Below are 19798 nucleotides of genomic sequence, written 5' to 3' on the forward strand. Positions count from 1 at the left end.
TTTGTTTGTTTTATTAACCATACCTTGCAGCTTGCTTTTAAAAACAGTTGCTGAATGAATCAATGAATGAAAAAAAGAATGAATTAATAGTTGTACAATTCTACTTTCCTTGTTAAGAGAGATGATTTGGGAACTGCAAGGCATGTTATTTGAGAGCAGTAAAGTGGGTAAATCCTTAAATAGAAAACTACTGAAACCTCCCCCCACCCCCAGGAATAATAACTGAGTCATGAATATCTCCTGGGACTCTGCCGAGACTTGTCTTCATCCATAAGACTCCATGTTATATAAAGAGAATTTTTGTCTCTCTTGACATCTTGTGGTCTTTAGAGTTTCCTGGGGACAGAAAGTAATCTATAGCTACATTGCATGAACAAGAACCTGACACTTGATAAGGTTTCCCATGCATTCCTAACCTGCCAAGTGAGAGAAAACAGTGTGGATAGTCTTGCTGAGGTGTGCCCTGGCCTCACTGGGCCTCTCCTAATTCCCTGCAGGAATACTGGGTCCTCAGTCCACTGGAGCCGTGCAACCTGGCCTTTAAGACCTTCGTTTTGGCAAAGAGAGTTGACTCTGGTTTGCTTGGCTCATGGAGCCGTGGTCTCATGTTTTATGCAACACAAGGCCTTGAAGTGTGCCCACTTAATCCAGGCCATAATTTTGTACACTGACTCCTGCTGGCAGTGTCTTGGAGTCATTAATTATGTGTGCTCTTTGATTTTCCTGAAGAAATCCATGGATCTGGAGGACTACTGGGCCACCTACTCTGATGTGCTAGAAAATCAGCTATTCATTCATTCATTTTTTTAAAAGGCGATCATACCTGTGCCAGACTGTACAGACCGAGGTAGATCGGAGTGGGTAGGTTTGCCTGGTGCCCGCCCACCCAAACAGATCCCCTGGTTGCCTCTTGCTACCACAAGCCAAATTGCCACCATGTCCCCGACCAGACTCCACTGTCTTGGGGTGGATCTCGCTGAGATATTTATCTGGTGAAAATTCAGATATGCAGGGTTTGTGACAGAAATATCCAGACTTCCTCAGGGTCAGGATTACTACCTCTCTGTACCAACTCCCTGTACCTCCAGAAACCTTGGCAGTTATGTCCACACCCCAAAGCTGCCACCCAGTTTTAAATAGCTACTCTTTTAAGAAAAAGGGAAACTGAGGACATTGGTGATGGGAAATTCACTCTGGTGTAGGGATGGATGTTGGAACATTGTATGACTGAAACCCAGGCGTGAACAGCCTTGTAATTGTATATCTCACTGAGATTCAATTAAAAAGAATCTCTCAAAAAAAAACCCCAATAGAATAATAATTAAAAACGGTCCTAGGCCAAACTTGGTTCTAGGTCCTGAAAGACCGTGTTCAATGAAAAGAGATTGAGTTGCCATTATGCAGCTCATGTTTTAGTGAGGCAAATAAACATTGAAACAAGCAAACAAGAAAGAGCCAAAGAAGAGAGTTCCATGGAAGAAACAAGTAAGAAAACGACCCAATGAAATGGGTAAGGGACAGCATTCTCTCTGAAGAATGAGCATTGAAAGAGATTTGAGAGGATGAGAAAGGCGAGAGGTAGAGGCTGGGATATTCCAGACAAATGACTGTCGTGGGCACAGACAGGCCCGTGACTAGAGAAAGGCCCACGCAAGGCCCACAGTGAGCCAGGCAGGGAGGGGACACACGGGGGAGAAGGTGGGAGCCGTGTAAGGCCTGCGATGGAACCAGTTTCTTGCTCATGCAGTAGGAGAAGTTTCTGATTCAAGACATTCACTTTTGAATTGTTCTCGGTAGAGACAGGCAGTGTGAACAATGAACACTTCAGGATGGAAAGTTGGAACGGAAGCGGGGCAGATAGTAGGGCCACATTTTGGGAATCTTTTGGAGCTGGATGCTGTGCTTCTGGGGGGTGTTGCTGGCCACTTGGCTGCAGAAAGTGGGAGTGAAGTGAACAGCAGGCACACAGACCTGGCAGGACGCCCCCCTGGGTCCCTGCATGCCTTGGCTGCTGCCCCCATTCACAGGGACTGGGTTTGCACCCAGGACAAGGCACGTGGGCATCACAGGGTTGCCCAAGGCAGGAAAGACAAAGACATTGCAGTTGCACGGCAGCCATTTTTGCTCCACGAAAGCTCAGTTAAGAAACAAAAGAGTCTTATTTTTTTTTCCTTGCTCGATCTCATTTGGTCACATTCAGGCAGCTGTCACACATGCAAAATCATGAAAATGTAGTTTTCTGTGCTTTACTTGCCTCTGCAGATTAACTTTCCCTAACTCATTATGGCGGCCCTGACCTTGGTCTATTCATAAAAGACTACAGAAACCATTAACTGGGAACAGCACAATTTTATCTACTAGAAGCATTGGCAGATTTGGAGTACAGTGTAAATAAATTTATCCACTACAAATATACATGGATCTGCACGGCATTGTAAATAAATTTCCCCAAGTAATTGTTAAGTGATGGCCTCACAATTATGCCGGCATAAGAAAAACAACCAGAGAGATTCAGTAGCTTCACAATAAATATTCAAAAAGGAACCTGAGGATTTATAAGGCGACGGCTAGCTTGGATGAGGTGGATGGAAGGAGAGAAATATTTGGTAAGTTGAGAAATCATTAAGGGCTTGGATTTGTGGTCAACATTAAATATTAGTTGTGCCCATATAAATGTCTATGCTAGATTTAAGTATTAATCTTTCAGCCAACTCTCTCAGCTGTATATATAGTCCCAAGAAGGAAGCTCATTTACGTATCAGTGGCCTTTGCTGGATAACAACTACCCACAAACATCTCTGTGACGTGTGGTAGGAAGCATCAGTCACTGCAGATGCATGGAATGCTTGACTGACCTAGGATGCAAGGCATTGCTTCTTGGAGATCTGGGGAGGCAGGGAGGCCTCAGCCTCCTGTTTCTTCTCATCCTTAGACCGGTGGGGAGTCAGGGAATGTTCTTTCATGGATATGGCAGAGGAGTAATAGAACAGGAACACATGGGACCTCTTCAGATACAGTCTCCTTAGAACTATCATTTCCACTCCATTCATTAGGCTGGAGCGATAGCACAGCAGGTAGGGCGTTTGCCTTGCACGTGGTCGACCCGAGTTCAATTCCTCCGCCCCTCTCAGAGAGCCCAGCAAGCTACCGAGAGTATCTCGCCCGCTCGGCAAAGCCTGGCAAGCTCCCCAAGACGATTCGATATGCCAAACACAGTAACAACAAATCTCACAATGGAGATGTTACTGGGCCCGCTCGAGCAATCGATGAGCAATGGGAGGACAGTGCAGTGCATTAGCTAACATGTTATTATGGAATGCACCGGGACACAACCACAGTGGACCCCTCGGCCTCTTTTTTCAACACACTGTGATCCCCCATCTCCTTTCCTCCGGCCACCTTGATTCTCTCAGTGCTCTTGGGACATGTTGTCATAGAATAATGTCTTCTCTCAACAAGTTCTTATTTTCTAAGCCATACGCAGCGGAGAGCCCGGCAAGCTATGCCGAGAGTATCTCGCCCACACGGCAAAGCCTGGCAAGCTCCCTGTGATGTATTCGATATGCCAAACACAGTAACAAGAAGTCTCACAATGGAGACATTACTGGGCCCGCTCGACCAAATAGATGAACAATGGGAGGACAGGGCTACAGTGCTACACAGCGTATATGTCGTTTCTCTCCCTGTTGTCTAGTTCATTGGATGATATGCAATCAACCCTTTGTGAATGTCTCTTGGGCGAATATATGAATGAGAGAATATGTGAACATGTTCCCTTGTAAAGTGACTAGTGTAATGCAGTACCCTCAGGATATGCCTGCCAACGGCTCATCGGGTCCAGACTGATGGACCTTATCCCCCAGTTTCTGAATCAGCACATGTCGGGGAGACCTGGGAGGTTTCACTTCCAACACGTTCCCAGGTGATGCTGCCTCTGCTCCTGGGACTGTACTTGGAAAACTACAACTCTTCCAACGTGATGCTGAGGCTCTTCTCTGGGCATAAATAGCCCCAGTCACTAATTTTGGGTAAGGGAGACACCTAGAGGGGGGTTTTTACTGCTTGGCATTCACAGGATAAAAGTGGTGTCCCAATGCCTAATTTTACTCCTGAGGAGGGGTGGGTGTCCTAAAGATAGTCACTGGAACTGAGACGGCCTCACACCTCCTCCCAGTTCTGTCTCAGCCCGCGCGGCAGTTATGACCGTGTTCTACAGAGGACAGTGTATTCATGCAAAGGGAATATTTCCCTCAACAATCAAAGGAGTACTTTCTCTCTTATTCTTAGATGTCTTCACTGCCCCCAGAGGAAATTCAGAATATGTCACACCCCATATGGCCTCCTTCACAGATCTCAAGCACCTGTAGTCACGCCAGCCTCTGGGCAATGAGCTGTACTGGGTCTGGTCCGTGTCTGGGCTTAGGTTGTGAACTTCCTCCTAAGACCTGGCTTCGTTTGGGGCTGAATCAGGGGAAATTTGTGGGTGGAAGGCTTTTCAAGTTATCAGATGCTGTCCATGGGGGAGCACTGAGCAGCCTGGACAGATTTCAGGTAGGGCAGGCAATGTGGGGCTTCCTATCGGTGTCACACATTTGTATTAATCAAAGAAGCTATTTATCTTCTCAAAAAGCCACTAAAATCCCTGCTTTGTGTCAGTCACCGTGCTAGAAACTCAGCTGACAATCTCAAATAGGAAGATGTAGGTCTCTTATTCCAATGGGACAGACAACAAAACATGTAATTATTGGGTAGCTATTGTTGTATAGCAATATACTACCTGAACACCCACCCCCAGTTTAGAGAACCATTTATTTTCAGCTCATCTGCAGGTCAAATAATCTGAGTAGAACTTTTCTGGGCTTGCACAAGAAACTCTACCAAGCCATAAATCTGCTGGTTTATCTCAGAGGAACAGCAAGCTAGTCCGCAAAAATTCCTTTGAAAACACTGATAGGGATTCTAGAGAAAACAAAATGGACCATTGAGGGCCTCTTGGTGCCGAGGCTTATAGGCAGCACTCCGTTACTTCTACCTTATTCTGTCAGCCACACCAAACTTATGAGACCAACCCAAAAGCCCCGGGTAAAGGTATAGATGCAGTAGGAAGAAGGGTCACTGTTACTGTCACTGTCCTCCCGTTGTTCATCGATTTTCTCAAGCGGGCCCAGTAACGTCTCCATCGTGAGACTTTGTTGTTACTGTGTTTGGCATATCGAATACGTCATGGGTAGCTTGCCAGGCTTTGCTGTGCTGGCGAGATACTCTCGGTAGCTTGCCGGGCTCTCCGAGAGGGGTGGAGGAATCGAACTCGGGTTGGCCATGTTGGCTGCATGCAAGGCAAATGCCTTACCCGCTGTGCTATCACTCCAGCCCAGGAGGAAGGGTGGAAACAATAATGTTGTGAGCACTTACATTATAGGCCAAGAAGGGACTTACAGCAGGTGCATGGCCAAGAGTGGTCAGAATGCTCCTTTAGCATGACTGAGCACTGTGAAATGGCACATTGCTGTGACCGTGGGTGTTTCCAACAGTCCATCCTATTGGATGGGTAGTGGGGTGTTGCGCCAGAATCATGGACGAATGCACTGCCACAGTTCCTCCTTCCATGCAAGAAGAGGCCAGTTGCCAAGTTGCCATGTCTCAGGACATCTGTCTGACCTGTGGCTGTTCCATTCAAGTGCCTCACACCAGTAGCTCATTCAAGGGCATAAAAGTTTGGAGGAATTACTGCTGTCAGTTTGAATTCCAGTTACCTGTTCTCTATACACAAATATCCATCATGTGTTTGTATACATAACACATGCTCATAGCTACCTCCACACACTCATAAATGACGCTTCCATTCCCATTGGATAATGAAGAAGCAGAGTCAGCCCCACACCCCAGGGACAAGTTCCAGGCTATTGGCTGAGTCCATCTGGCCCAAGACCAAATGGAATGCTATGCCTGAAAAGGGAATGAGAGTGAACTGTGTCTTCAGGAGATGCAGCCGGCCCTCAGCTGCCTGAGGATGGTCAAGGTTGAGATGGGGGAATTGTTTGCCTCTGTATTTACTTGCCACCAATCAATCCATCAGTGACCCCATTTTGTGAGCTGAAGGGAAAATAAGGCAAAACAAACAATAATGTGTTTCTTCTTCAGAGGACTCTTATCACTGGAGTGAATTTTTTTTCTTTACCTTTATTGAACAAAATTAGGTGTAATTTTGTTCAATATAATTTGGCAAATGGAGATTCACCATGAGTAGCGGTACATTTGGGGTAGTGGGCAAAATAACATGTGTTTGTACAAGAACCTTTGGAGTGTTAATATATTGCTATTCCCATTTTATTAGGGAAAAGGTGAGGCTTGTGAATTAAAAGTAACTTAAAAAATACGAGTGAAATCCCAATCCACGTCTCACCTTGCTGACAAATTTTTGCCACTTTCCTGGCATTCATGAACTTCTAGGAATAATCTCAAGACCTGAGAAGACTCCTTAAGTCAATCTTTTTGGTTCCTAAGACCCAAGCTGTGGGGACTGGGGTAGGAAGGACTAAGAACTGACCCTTTAAGGTTTGCCTGCATGGATTTAGGAGAGCGTGGCTGGAGCCACTCTACCTGCTAGAGACCAACTCAGGATAAATGTCCAGGCCCTGGAAGGGAGAGTCAGGATTTCAGCAGACAGACCCACAGTTGGGTTCACTAGCACCATCCTGGGTATCCTGGATGCCAGCCCCCTGTTGAGGTGTTGCCCTAGATTCATCTCTGGATGAGGAAACTGAGCTGAGACAGACACTTGCACCTGGGCAACTGTTTCTGCCTCACACTGGGGATTTTCATCCTGGAGGGATTGGCCAACAAAATGTGCCATTGAGTCACCTGGCACAGTGGCCTGACTCTAAAGAGCAAAGTCTAGAGCACCATGTTGGCCCACTGCGGCCCTGGGCTCACCTCAACTTGGATCGCAATCACCATTGTTTGCCTCTGCCCTCTGCCATTTTGTTCTCTCAGTGTTGCTGTGTTTCTCCCGCAAGGCTGCCGGAGAAGCTCCTTCACAGGCCACCATCCTGGTGCCTGTCACCGAGGAACTGATCTGCCTCCCGTTGGTCCTTGACTGGGGCAGCCTTGAAGTGGCACAGGCCACTTTTGCTCGTAGCTCAATGGTCAGAACGAGTCACATCATTTCATTCTGGGTGTGTTGCAGACAGCAGTGCAACCCTGCCGTGATCCAAGAGGGTGGGAAATCTGGAACTTTCTGATGAACAGTGACAAGGGTGATGAAATGGGGAACCATGACAAGGAGGCCACTACAATCTGTCATGCTGCCCTCTACTTAAGAAAAACGCAACCTTGAACATGTCTGAAGATGCTCTTCATGCCTGGTGCTTGCATGTGGAAATGCAACTAGAACATCATCTTTCTGCCATCCTTACCCCACACAGTGCCTTATTGTCTCTAGAGTGACCCTCTTGATCTCTTGCTTGGTTTTCGTGTCCGCTCAATCCATGAGCTGGCTGTGATTGGTAAGGTAGTTCCTGTCCTGGAATGGGGGAAATGTGTTGGTTCGGAATGCTGTGATATGCATCTATTCAATTTACCGTTTCACTTTTTTTGGTGGGCTATCATGGATCTGCATCTCCACACTCACTCCCAGCAGACACACTCTGGTCTGTCTCACACCAGCTCCACACTTCTGAGAGGCCTGGGGGAATGCCTCAAGGGGAGGGGACAGTGGAGAGCCCCAGAGCCTGAAAGCAACAGCATCACCTTGCGGAACTTCTCTGGGGCCTGTTTGGCCATTATTGCCATCAGGGTGGCCAGTTCTGGCTGAAGCAGCCACATCACAATACTGCATTTTTATCAATGACCTTTGGACCATATAGTTGACATTGGTAGGGCGTTTGCCTTGCACGCAGCCAACATGGCCGACTGGAGTTCGATTCCTCCACCCCTCTCGAGAGCCCGGCAAGCTACCGAGAGTATCTCGCCTGCACGGCAGAGCCTGGCGAGCTCCCCGTGACGTATTCGATATGCCAAACACAGTAACAACAAAGTCTCCAATGGAGACGTTACTGGGCCCGCTCGAGCAGACTCGATGAACAACGGGAGGACCGTGACTGTGACCGTGTTTTTTTTTTTTAAATGCCCCAGTTTACATATATTGAGTGTTTAATTTGTCACTTCTTACCACAAGCTTATAGGTTTAGTATAAGTTGTGTTTTGTTTAGCCTCATTTAACACAGAGGCTGGGAGGGCTGGAGTGACTTATGAGTCAGTGACAAAGCAGGGAGCCAAACTCAGGCAACGTGGCTCAGACTCGGCCCTGCCCACTCTCGGCTGCTTCTCGAATGAGCCTGGCTGTGGACTTACCACACTCTATGCCCATCTTCACTGTCCAGACCCGGGTGCTAGAGGCTGGCTGGGAATACAGCCCCCACCATTTGGGTCTCGTGTGGCCCATTGCTCAGAACGCGAATATTTTAGATGTCAAATGGTTATGACAGTATTGGGTGCCAGCTGGAATTTTGTCAGAAGACGTTTGCAGACATGTTTTGAGAATCCGGAACGTGTTCCTCTTATTGCTTTGGTGGCCAGGAAACTCAATCCAGACCCAAGCAAGAGACAGTCAAGTTTGGGCGTAGTGGTTCTGTTTTCTGAAAATTTTCTCCTGGTTCATAATAAATCCTCTGATACCAATGGCCTTTATTCGGGTACAAACACCTTAAGATCTTCATAGAGCAGAATTGCAAGGGAATGACAAAATAAGGGACGTTCTGACACAATTCTAGATTCCTGCTGGGCGAGTGAGACCCAGATCCTGGTGTTCCCCCATGCCCCAGGGGGCCCCTCTCACAGGTGCCTGGGGCAGTGGCTGCTGTTCCTGTCGGTCCTGGGGAAACTGGGAGCCTGTGAAAGATTTTACCCATATAGGAAAAAAAAAGTTTCCCCAAATCATGGCCCAACTTCAGCTCCAGAGGCACACGGGAACACCCTCCTGCTTACTCTCCCCCGAGCAGTTAATAAAATCTATTACCCCTTGATGGATTTTTTTTCCCTGCCAGCTAGGATTGATCTGTCATCTTTGTGATTTGTGAGATGGCACTGGGCACCACCAAGCACCTCATGATCTGATCTGGGCCACATTGGAAAGGAAAAGGGGGAAAGAAAAAAGGCAAAAAAAAAATTATTCAACAAAGTCTTTCGAGGTCCGAAAGGGCGGGCAGGGCTTGGGGTCATTTTATTGGATTTATTGGAAATAAAGTGGGTCTCGGTAACATTCTGAGCGAGAGAATCTTTGTTTGCGCGGGGCCCAAAGTGGTGGGTGGTTGGCCTTGGTGCCATTCCATTCTCCGGGAAAGTGGAGGGGCCGGCGTGGGCCGGCGTAAGGAAGGCGAGGTAGGGGCCGGGGGTCCACACCCGCCCGCGGGCTGGCGGCTCGGCTGGCAGGGGCTGGTCGGCGCGCGGTGCTCTGCCCGCATCTGCCATGCAAAGCGAGGGAGCGTTATGAAGGAATCCGTCTTGTAAAGCCATTGGTCCTGGTCATCAGCCTCTACCCAATGCTTTCGTGATGCTGCCGCTGATCTATTTGGGAAGTTGGCTGGCTGGCGAGGCAGAGCCTCTCCTCAAAGCCTGGCTCCCACGGAAAATATGCTCAGTGCAGCCGCGTGCATGAATGAAAACGCCGCCGGGCGCTTCTAGTCGGGCACGATGCAGCCGCCAACTCCGCTCGTCCTGTGCGTCCTCCTGTCCCAGGTAGGGGAGCGGCGCGGCCGGGCGCACCCCGCGCCCCGATTCTGCGTCCCGGGCGCCGGGCGGGGGCCGGCCGCGGTTGGCGTGGGGGGAGGCTGCCGGGGGTCGCGGGATGCCGGGGCGCGGCCGCGACACAGCCCGGGGCCGGGGCCGGGAGAGAGGGAGAGGGGGGAGGTCGTGCCAGCCCCGAGACGGTGGGGGGCGGGGTGGGTGTGTGTGTGCGTGTGTGTGTGTGTGCGTGTGTGTTTGTGCGCGCGTGTGTGCGCGCGCGTGTGTGTGTGTGCGCGCGTGTGTATGTGTGTGTGCATGTGTGTGTGTGTATGTGTGTGTGTGTGTGTGCACGCTAGACCGAGGAGCAGAGAGCTCCGGGGGGCCCCGGAGGGCTCCGGGGGGCTCCGGAGTCTTTTTTTTATTTTTTATTTTTTTGCAGCAGGGGCGACCTCCTCGCCCGCACCGAGCCGGGTAACTTTGACTCGCCCGGTGGCGAGGCTGCTGCGTCCGGGGAGACCGGGTGGGCGGCGAGCCGGGCGGTCCGGGCGGGCGGTCGGGACTGCGGGCTGCGGGGCGAGAGGCCGGCCCGGCCCCGCCGCGGCCAGGGGCGCCCTGCAACGCCGCAGCCCCCCGGCCGCGGCCAGCCGCGCGGGGTCCCCTCCCCGGGCGCGCCCCTCCGGCCGGCCGCACGCAGGCCCCAGCCCCCGCGCCCCCTTTGTCCAGCCAGCGGGAGCTCCAGCCCCGAGCCCGGCCGCCGCCGCCGCCGCCGGTTGCCCGGGCGGGCGCCGGGCGCGGAGAAAAGTTCAAGCGTTGCCCAGCGGCTGCAGCTGCCCGTTAACCCTCGGAGCGCCGCAGCGCCGGGGGAGGGCCCCGGACCCCCCTCTGCACCCCGGGGAGCGGGCAAAGTTTGTGTGCGGGGACCCCGCGGGCCCGGGGGAACGCGCCGGAGGGGACTGGCGGCGACGGGCGCGCCTCGCCCTGCTCGGGGGCCTGTTTTTCCCCGGGAACACTTGGACCCAGTCCCCAGGGGCCTCCCTGGCAGCCGCGGGGACTCCAGATGAGCTGGAAGCCGACAAGTGGGTGGGTACGATGAAGGCAGGGCCGGGCAGAAGGCGGGACGGGGACAGGGAGTGAGTGAAGGCTGCTGAGGTCCCTGCCAGGCGTCCCCGGGCCTCCTGGGGCAGGAACACTTGTGCGAGCTTGTGGGAGCAGCTGGCGCCCCGGCGACTCCGGGCACCCACCGGGTGGCACGGCCCTCCCGGGGAGACCAGCGCTGCTTCAATGACGGGGTTGGATTCTGCAATGGGCCAGGCGCCCAGTGACCATGGAGATGGCTGGGGGAGAGAGCCAAGGGGACAGAGCGAGGGGCCAGGCTGCTGGCCTCCTGCCCTGGACACACCGTCCAGGACCTCCTGCTTAGAACTCTTCCACCAGGCGTTGCTGACCGGTCCTCCGGGGATGCCTGTCACCGTTAGTCCCCCTATCAGCCCTGTCTGTGCCCGGAACAGGTCCCAGCCCTCCTGGCCCGGATGGCCAGGCCCATGTTAGCTCCTCGGTGTAGACTGCCCTTCTGCCTCTATCAGGGTACAGCCCTGGGCAAGTCGCTTCAGCTCTGAATCAAGGCTCCTGGCACCTCCCTGGGACTGCTGGGCAGATCAGCTGGCACTCAACAGGATGCCCCAGGGAGCGCAGGTCTGGAGCAATTCCCCCTGGCCCGGATGGCACAACCCTTTTGCTCTCTTGGCGTGTTTCGACTTCAGTTAGGATTCCAGATATGCCTCCCTTAGCGCAGGCTAGACCACGTACCATCACCCCACAGTCGCTCTGAGCCAGGGGCACCTCCTGTGCTACCTTCTGCAAAGTCAGGAAGGTCCCCTGGGGCAGGGTGATGGGGGGCTCTGTGCTCTCCGGGGGCTGCTGTAGACTGGGGAGGCGGAGGCTTCTCTGAGATTGAATTGCCTGCCCGGGAGGCTTATTTCTCCGTTAGATTGTTCTGCATAATCAGAGCAAATGTCCACATTAGGTCGGTAATTGATATCCTGGTAGCAGTAGCACCTTACAGACAAATCATTTCGATGCAATTCAGTTAACCAGCAAGAGATTCCAGGGCACACCTCTGTGTGCAATAGAGAGAACCGGGGGAAGTCTGGGAGCTTTTGAGATAAGCAAAACAAAACTTTCCTGAGGCGGAGACGGTACAAAAGCAAAAAGAGCAAAACAATGTAATAAAGCCAATTAGTCACTTGGTCCTGGTGGTGTTCAGACAAGCATGCGTGTGTTTTTCCACCACAGTTGTAATGCGCAGGGCCTGGCTTTGGAAGTCATCAATCTCTGGGAGTTGACCGGCGAGCTTGTTGGTTTGGGCACTTGGGTGGGTGGGGGAGACGCATTCGAGGCAACAATGGTCGGAAGTTGGCAGCGTTGAGGGGCTCTCACCTCTCTTTCCCCTGGAACATTTTGGGGGAAACCAACCCAGAAGTGGCTTTTGGAGTTTGACTTTTGTACATAATGAATGTGAAACAAATCAAGAAAGGTGTGAGCAAGAAATTGCACTGTAAATATGATTTCCCTTGTGTTTGGGTATCCCTTCCAACTAGCCAAAGTTCAAACAATGAATGAGTAATCCCCCAAGAATGAGCAATTTAGGGAGTGGATCAGGTTTGGAGTTAGTCACTTGAAATGACTAAAAATATTCCATGAAATTCTCAGATTTTTTTTTATAACAGGGAGTTCTCTCTTTGAGTCAGATTTCTGGTTTTCAGGGTTTCCAGTGATGACCAGCATCTTCCAAAGCCCCTTCAACTTCACACATGACATTTTAAGCGCACGGTCTGTTTAAGAACCTTTCTGATTAGGAGAATCTAAAAGTTGCAGAGAGCGTCCCCTTCTGAGGCGGGTTGAACATCTAATAGTCTCTAAGATTTCCAAAGCACCACAGAACCGTCATCTAAGTGGGGAAAGGAATCAAAGTGGCAGAGCTCACATTTCTCCGCATTATTTTTAGAAAGTCGCGAAAGATATTTATTAAACTGCAAGGCTGAATATGTGACCCAGAATTTCTGTAATGCCACCGACTCTAGTAAAAGCCCTAACAGTCATCTTACTAATCTTTTCTGCCTTGCCTGCTTCTCTTCTCTTTTCTATCTTTAGCCCATGGGTTTTCCATTAAGTATAATCTATTTCCTTCTAGAATTATCCTCCACATGTTGCAGTGAAATTGCCCAACAAATCAACGTACCAAATAAGGGCATTACCTAAAAGCTCCAGTATTGGGGCGTGTGCGATGGGTCTCAATCTAAAGTCCACCTTTAGGTAAAAGTACAGCGAGGCCTCTGAGAAAATCCTTTAGTTTTCCCTCTCTTTCCAAAGTGGCAGTTGCTTATGAGATTAAGTATTTCCTAGTTCGGAGTTGGAAAGGTAAAACTATGGGTTCAATTCGCATCTGAATGATGGTCAGATTCTCTAAATGGCCAAGAGTAGTTTGTATCTCCTTTCTGTGGTTTGATCATATTTTTATACCTGTTGAAGAATTTCTCCAGAAGAGGGCTCCATCCACAGCATTACAGATTTCTGAGTCTATGACTCATAGTTTAGAGAACTTCAGTGTAGCAGCTCCATCAAAACCAAATAAAATATTCATCTTATTCCCAGTCATTGCTACAAGCTCCCCCAAATGTGAAGCCCTGTTATCCCGCACTAAGTATCTCTCCCTCTTATTGTAGTTGCTTCTGTTCTATTTTATTCTTCGGTGATCCAGCCGCTCTGAGTAGCAGGGAGCAGGGAACGTTTCAAAGACCTTCGTAGACAATGCAGTGTGGAATGTGAGGAAGTTCTGAAATTTCCTGACGTTTGACTTGTTGGATCTAGTTTTCCCCTTGAGGCAGCCGAGAGCAGGCACAGGGTTCTGTGAAAGGAGATCATCTCTCTTAGGTAACTACCCAGAAGAGTGAATCATGAGCCTGATCTGTTTACCCTCCAACACTAGTTGAAAAGGAGAAGGGGAATATCGGTCTGCCATCCAATTACAATAATCATTTGGACAGAATCAAATCAAGTGACCCGTTCTTTTGGCATTGTTTCCGTTGAGTTGTGGGCAAGACGCCCACAAGCCTGGAAGAATTTGACTCTCGTGAAGGATGCTGCCAGGACATTTATTTCCCCATAGCCTGTCCCTTCTGGAGCTGCCCACAGACCTAGTTCTGACTCCCCCACGTGATAAGATTGTGTCAATGATAGTTGGTGAGACCGCAGGGTCCCCGGCACCTGGCTATGTGTTTGGGGTGAAGGGGAAAAGTGAGTTCCTTTTTCTATTTGGTGAAGCAATTAAGGGCACGCGGGTGGAGAAGACATGATATTCCCAAGGCGGGGCTGAATCGGGGTTCGCAGAGAAAGGATCAGATTTTGGCAGCAGCCTGAATGCCAAGATCAGCAGCCCTGAAGTCCATTCTCCCAACTCGGGGGCTCTGGCTTCTGGGCCGAGATAGCAAAGTGGGGGTCAGAGGACTAATGGAACAAGTGCTTTGAAGAAAAGGAAATTGTACATAAAAAAAATTAATTCCTTTCAGCTCTTGGAAAGTCAACGAGCCAGCCGGCCCTACAACTGTATTTCCAAATGATGGCCTTATACTACAGCTGAACCACTTACTGCCCCCTTCGGGAAGACACATCTCTATAGTTTAGCGCACTCTCTACTGCACCCTCCTTGTACCCATTGTACTCGATTATTTCACAACCAATTGCTTTGGAATATCTGCCTTCACAAACGTCAAGACTTAAACCGATGCAGTTGGTTAAGAGGCCACATTAACTAACGTCTGAAAGGAAGGAACCAGCCTCTTTTTGGTCCTTCTAATTGTGCTTCAACACTGTACACATTGGAAGAACATAACCAAAGAGACGCATGCTATCCCTAAGAATGTCATTACTGGATCATTGGAGTGTGGGAGGGGCGCTAGAGGAGCCTCGAGCAAGGTAACACCCACATCATTGGCCTATGTAGACTGGTTTCCTGCCCCCAAAGCAACATACCATATTCACAATCTGAATACTGGCTCTGCAGACTTGGCACACCCCAAATGTGACTGTGAAGCAGCTAAGAGACTTTGGGGTCACTGGATACAACGCAGGCCTACTCCACCGGACACAGTATTATACCACTGCTATCTTGGGGTGCAGTGACCCCCCTGGTCACCATCTTGCTGATAATGTTACCTGTCCACAGTGCGAGTCACTGTCACTGTCACTGTCCTCCCATTGTTCATTGATTTGCTCGAGCAGGCCCAGTAACGTCTCCATTGTGACAATTGTTACTGTGTTTGGCATACCGAACACGTCATGGGGAGCTTGACAGTCTTTGCCATGCAGGCGAGATGCTCTCAGTAGCTTGCGGGGCTCTCCAAGAGGGGCGGAGGAATTGAACTCGGGTTGGCCATGTTGGCCGCTTGCAAGGCAAACGCACTACACGCTGTGCTATCACTCCAGCCCATCATCAGGATATCACAGTACCTTATTGCAGCTAGCCCTACAGGGTCTGTTGTACATGGAGCATTTGTGACTTCAGCGTGATAGTCTCTGCTGAGCTTTGCTGCTCCGAGTACTTTGAGAGAGAAAACCCGCATCACCTCTAGCACCAACTGGAGCTCGTCCTATGTTTTTGTAACTGTTCTTAAGTGTGAACACGCACCACAGTCTACGTGGAGTGTTAATGCTCCACTTGATGCCCCCTGGCTCTGTAAGTACCAGACTCCACAGTGTGCCCCGTACCAGCAGGTGATCTCGGGGTGAGTTTTGTTTCCCATAGTTACAGAGTCCAAAGATCAGGCTAAATAGAACTACATTCACATAAAAAAAATACTAATTGTTTTTCTTCTGCCAGTTGCCAGCAGAAGTCAAATTCTTAAAAATTAGCATCAGCATTCGGCACGTTTTGACATGTCATGTCTCATTTCCAAGGCCCAGCGAGCCTGTCTCACCCAGGGGGCCGATGGAACACAAAGCGCCTGTGTCTCCCAGCCGGGCTCAGGCTGGGCTGGGGTGGAGGCCGCAGCTGCTGAGCTGACAGTGGCCCTGCCACTCGCCTGGGCAGGGACCGGAAATGAGCTCAGCCTGGTGGGGTCTGGGGACCCAGCAAGGAACGCAGCGGCCTCTGTCCCTGCCTTGTGTGGTCTCCGGGTCGATATTCCTCCCCTCCTGGCTGGTGGGGGTCGGGGGCTGCCTTTCCAGGGTGACACAGGAGATGGTGCCTGCAAAGACTGTGATCTCTGTTGGTGGATGTGGGGTCTGCAGAAAGCTGCCGCTCTCGCCAACACAAGCAATAGCTGATGGGGGCCACACAGACTCTCCCTAAGACGTCCTAAGCTGCAGGGTTTCTCCCCTCATCTGTTTCAGGCTCTGACCTCTGACCTCTGGGGGATCAAGGCCTGACTGCAGTCTAGTTTTAGGAATAACTGCATTGGAACACAGCCATGCCCACTGGTTTATTTAATTGCCTATGACTTTTCTTGTGCTTAAGAACAGGGCCATCACTATGTGGCCCACACAGCCTGAACTATTGACGGTTTATATCAGAAGTCTGCTGAGTGCTGCTTTAACTGTCAATTGTCATCTGAAGCCTAGTGAGTCTTCTCAAAGGGCAGGGGCATGCCAGGGCACCACCCCTCCCCCCTTCAGAAGTCATCTCCCCAACATCCTAAATCTTCCGTCACTTGACTTTAGGGAGAGCTTCCCTGGACAAAATATGTTCAGTAAATATCCATGATCTCCATGGGGGGACAGACCATAGTGCTCAGGGTAGGGCTACTATCACGTCCTCACAGTCTGTTTCCTGCGGGCTCACCCCAGCGTGGAGGTCAGTCTCGGTATCAATCACTCCATAATTTATGAATAAAACAGAGGCAACTCCTGCAAAAGAAGGAAACACTAAAATAATGTGGGGTCATGCCATTCTGTGTACTTAGCTGTGTTTTATCTTTCTCCCCCACCCAAACATAAGCGTTATTACAAGGCGTATTGTGGTATCTGGCTTAGAGCCTGCATATCGTAGGCACTCAATAGAAGGGACTGAACACATATAAGAATGGCAACAGGTTCAGATGAAGGACTTGGGATCTCCTGACCTCTGATGCTTGAGCCAGAGAAGGGCAGAAGCACTGTCTGGGGGAAACTCTGGGAGGGAGGTTAGTCCTAAGGAGTGAAAGTGATTGAAACTACATACGTGTGCTGTTCTGTGGGTGCTTATTTAGGACCGCAGCCTGGGAGACATGATTAAAGAAGTGTCCAAACTGCATTTCCAGTTAGATGGGGGCAGGGCCCAGTCCCCGTTGGAGAGGTGGGCTCTTCCTCTTCTGTGCGAATCGGGGGTAGAAGTCCAGCTAGTTCTAATTGGTGGCTCACTAGCCAAGTTAGACTAGACGCCATTGAGTCCACTGAGACCAGATTTGTCCAGTAACATCAAATCAGGTGAAAAGTTGGTGAGCAATGAATGATTGATTCAGGTTTTAGTCCTGGGTGGTCTGCGGTCATGGTTTTCTGAAGGTGGATGTGTCTGCACATGCCGTGACTTGCCTGGACTTTCTCATCTGTTTTATTTACCCAAACTCAAATGAATTTGAAATGGTTCCTATTTCTTGTCAGAGGAAGCAGTACGACCCACAGAGAGTGACAGGAGGTGTCACTGACAGATGCCAGAGCCACCGGAATCTCTGTTGTGGCATGTCAGTGTGGTCCTTGAGAGGCTGCCCAGAGAGACCGGTTGGATTTCCACTGGGGAAAGGTCACTCTGTGTTCAGAATAGCGGAGAGCACTGGAGCTGGGTACGCAGGGAAGGAGTAGCTGGTGTAGGTGTGGAAGCCCGGGAATAGTCCAAACTCAGGGGTGATGATGTAGATGAGGCAAGTTGATGGAGCCTCCCCAGAGTCCGGGAGAACTTGGGAGCACTGAGAAACTGACCTTAGAGAGAGCCGAGCAGAGGCCGGTGAGGAGTTACAGATGTGTGCTTGCTGCTGACTCTCCCATAGGCAGGAAGCTTGAGTCACTGGCCCCAACAAGGAACCAGGTGTTTGACATGGTAAACTGGAACTGCCACTAAGGCTTCCAGAAGGTTCCTCGGGAGAGGCCTCCAGGGTCCCTTGTTTGTACACTAATGCCCACACATCCAGTCTGTGGGTATGGCTGCAACAGGCAGCAAGGGGGCCCAAAATGCCCTTGGCTAGAGTGACTGATGTGTAGCCTCTATAATTAGCCAATCTTTGAGGTTTTCCATGCAAAATATATTGGAAAGAAACTTTGCCAAGACTTCTAATCATACCTAGAACATTCAATCAACAGTGACATGAGGAATATTTTTTTACCTGAAGCAAATAATGATCTACTCCTCCCAGCGATCACCTGGAGAATGACAACAAAGCAGCATTTCAGCACATTGGAATTACCTTAGTGACGCTTTGGTTTTTAAATGAGTAGCTGAATCTTCCATTGGTTCCAGGAAGTAGCATGCTGGTAAATGTCTCACAACTGACTCTCTCTTCAAACAACAACAGCAGGACAGTTCAGGTGCTTTCTAAGGTGAGGGATGGAGAGTTCGTTGCCCACTAGCAAAGCACCTATTGGGCGTTTAGGAAATTCATTGATTTCCTAACTCCTGGTCAAGGTGGACACGCACGACAGATATGGAACCCGGTCACACAGGTTCACTTGTGGCCCACTGAGAGCAGAAAATAAGGAAAAAAGAAAATAAATCTCTGTGATAGTTTCCGATTTAGAGACGATTATAGTAGGGAATAGGCGATAAGCTGCTTCTAAAGGGGGAGGATGTTCCTGTTCCTTTGTTCCTCATTTCCATCTTTCCTCCCTTCTGAGTCCCTTCTTCATCTTTTATTCTTTCTTTTCTTTTAAAATATAAATTAACTTCCCCCATGATTAAATGCTTAAATGTGCCAAGTGTCATCCCAATGACTGATTCGGGGATCCAGAGATCATTATCACAACAGTTGTGTTCCTCAATAGGGTAAGTGCTGGTAGGAAGGGCCTGGGGTCTCCTGGGACATGGGTGAGGGGACTGTCACCCTGCTCGAGCTTTGAGAAGTGAGTTTCCATCCTTGTCCAACTATGGGTGTGCTGTGTGAGCCTGCTAAGTTATTAATTTCCCTCTTCTCTCCTCCCTGTACTGGGGTCTGGTGAGTTCAGGGTGTGCCCATGTCATCTTCCCGCGGCTGGAAAATGGCTGGTGCCTATGGAATGTTGATTGTATTAACTTTTAGTCATTTGCGCTCCAGGGAAACATATGGCTTTGGGTGGCACGGGGCCTTGGCCTTGAGCATCCGCCTAGCCTAGAGGGAATAAACGCCCCTGTAATTTCAAATGCATGATTACTTTTAAAAATTGATCAAATTTGCTCCCTTGAGAAGGATTTGCCAGTTCCAATATTGATAACTCCCCAAAGATCGTTCCCTGGTGATTTCTCGCCTTGTAAAACCACCTGGCCTGCTAGCATCTTAGCTTCCAGAGAGATGTATATTCCGGGCCGCTTTCCTAAGGGGCTTTATCTGTGCATAAAGGATACTGTGCATAGGTGTCAGTACCATCAGTGCTTAAGGTTATCATATGGTACAATCGGTACAAGGACTGGAGATGGAGCTTGGGACAAAAGCCCCCTACTTGCATGTGTAAGACCCTGGCTCCAACCCCCAGCAGCACCAAAATAAAAGAAAGTGAAATAAAAAAGAGGTATTTCAAATAACTAGTTGCTGTGTGCCAGTTGCATATATTATCTCAAACCCTTGCTGAAACCCTAGAAACTATTCTTATTTCCATCTTATCTGTAATGAAAAGAAATAAAGAGCAGCTAAGCATTTGACTACGGCCATCCAACCACTACGAACTGGGACCAGGCTTGGAACCCATACACTTCTGATGCCTGGGCCTGTCCTGCCCCTCCAGTCTTTGCCTTGCTCTAAGCTCTTCCTTCTTACCATATCAGATCGCATGAAAACTCTCTCCCTTGCCTCTTCTTGGGCTCTTCTGTGGTCAAGCTGACTGTCCATGCTGATCTCATTTTGCACCTTCTGGCCTTCAGAAA

At 49.9% G+C, this 19798-nt stretch overlaps 1 protein-coding gene across 1 annotated transcript in view; it reads left to right on the top strand.

The window, feature by feature from the left end:
• The first annotated feature begins 9428 nt into the window (after window positions 1–9428).
• CDH13 (cadherin 13) overlaps window positions 9429–19798 on the top strand; it is a 1034759-nt gene continuing 1024389 nt past the window's right edge. Inside the window, exon 1 of the mRNA XM_056135632.1 lies at window positions 9429–9735. Within this exon, the coding sequence (XP_055991607.1) occupies window positions 9691–9735 (45 nt within the window). The 5' untranslated portion in view covers window positions 9429–9690. The remainder of the gene's footprint in view (window positions 9736–19798) is intronic.

The sequence above is a fragment of the Sorex fumeus genome, unplaced genomic scaffold (assembly GCF_029834395.1).
Source record: "Sorex fumeus unplaced genomic scaffold, SorFum_2.1 ptg000122l, whole genome shotgun sequence".
Lineage (NCBI taxonomy): Eukaryota > Metazoa > Chordata > Mammalia > Eulipotyphla > Soricidae > Sorex > Sorex fumeus.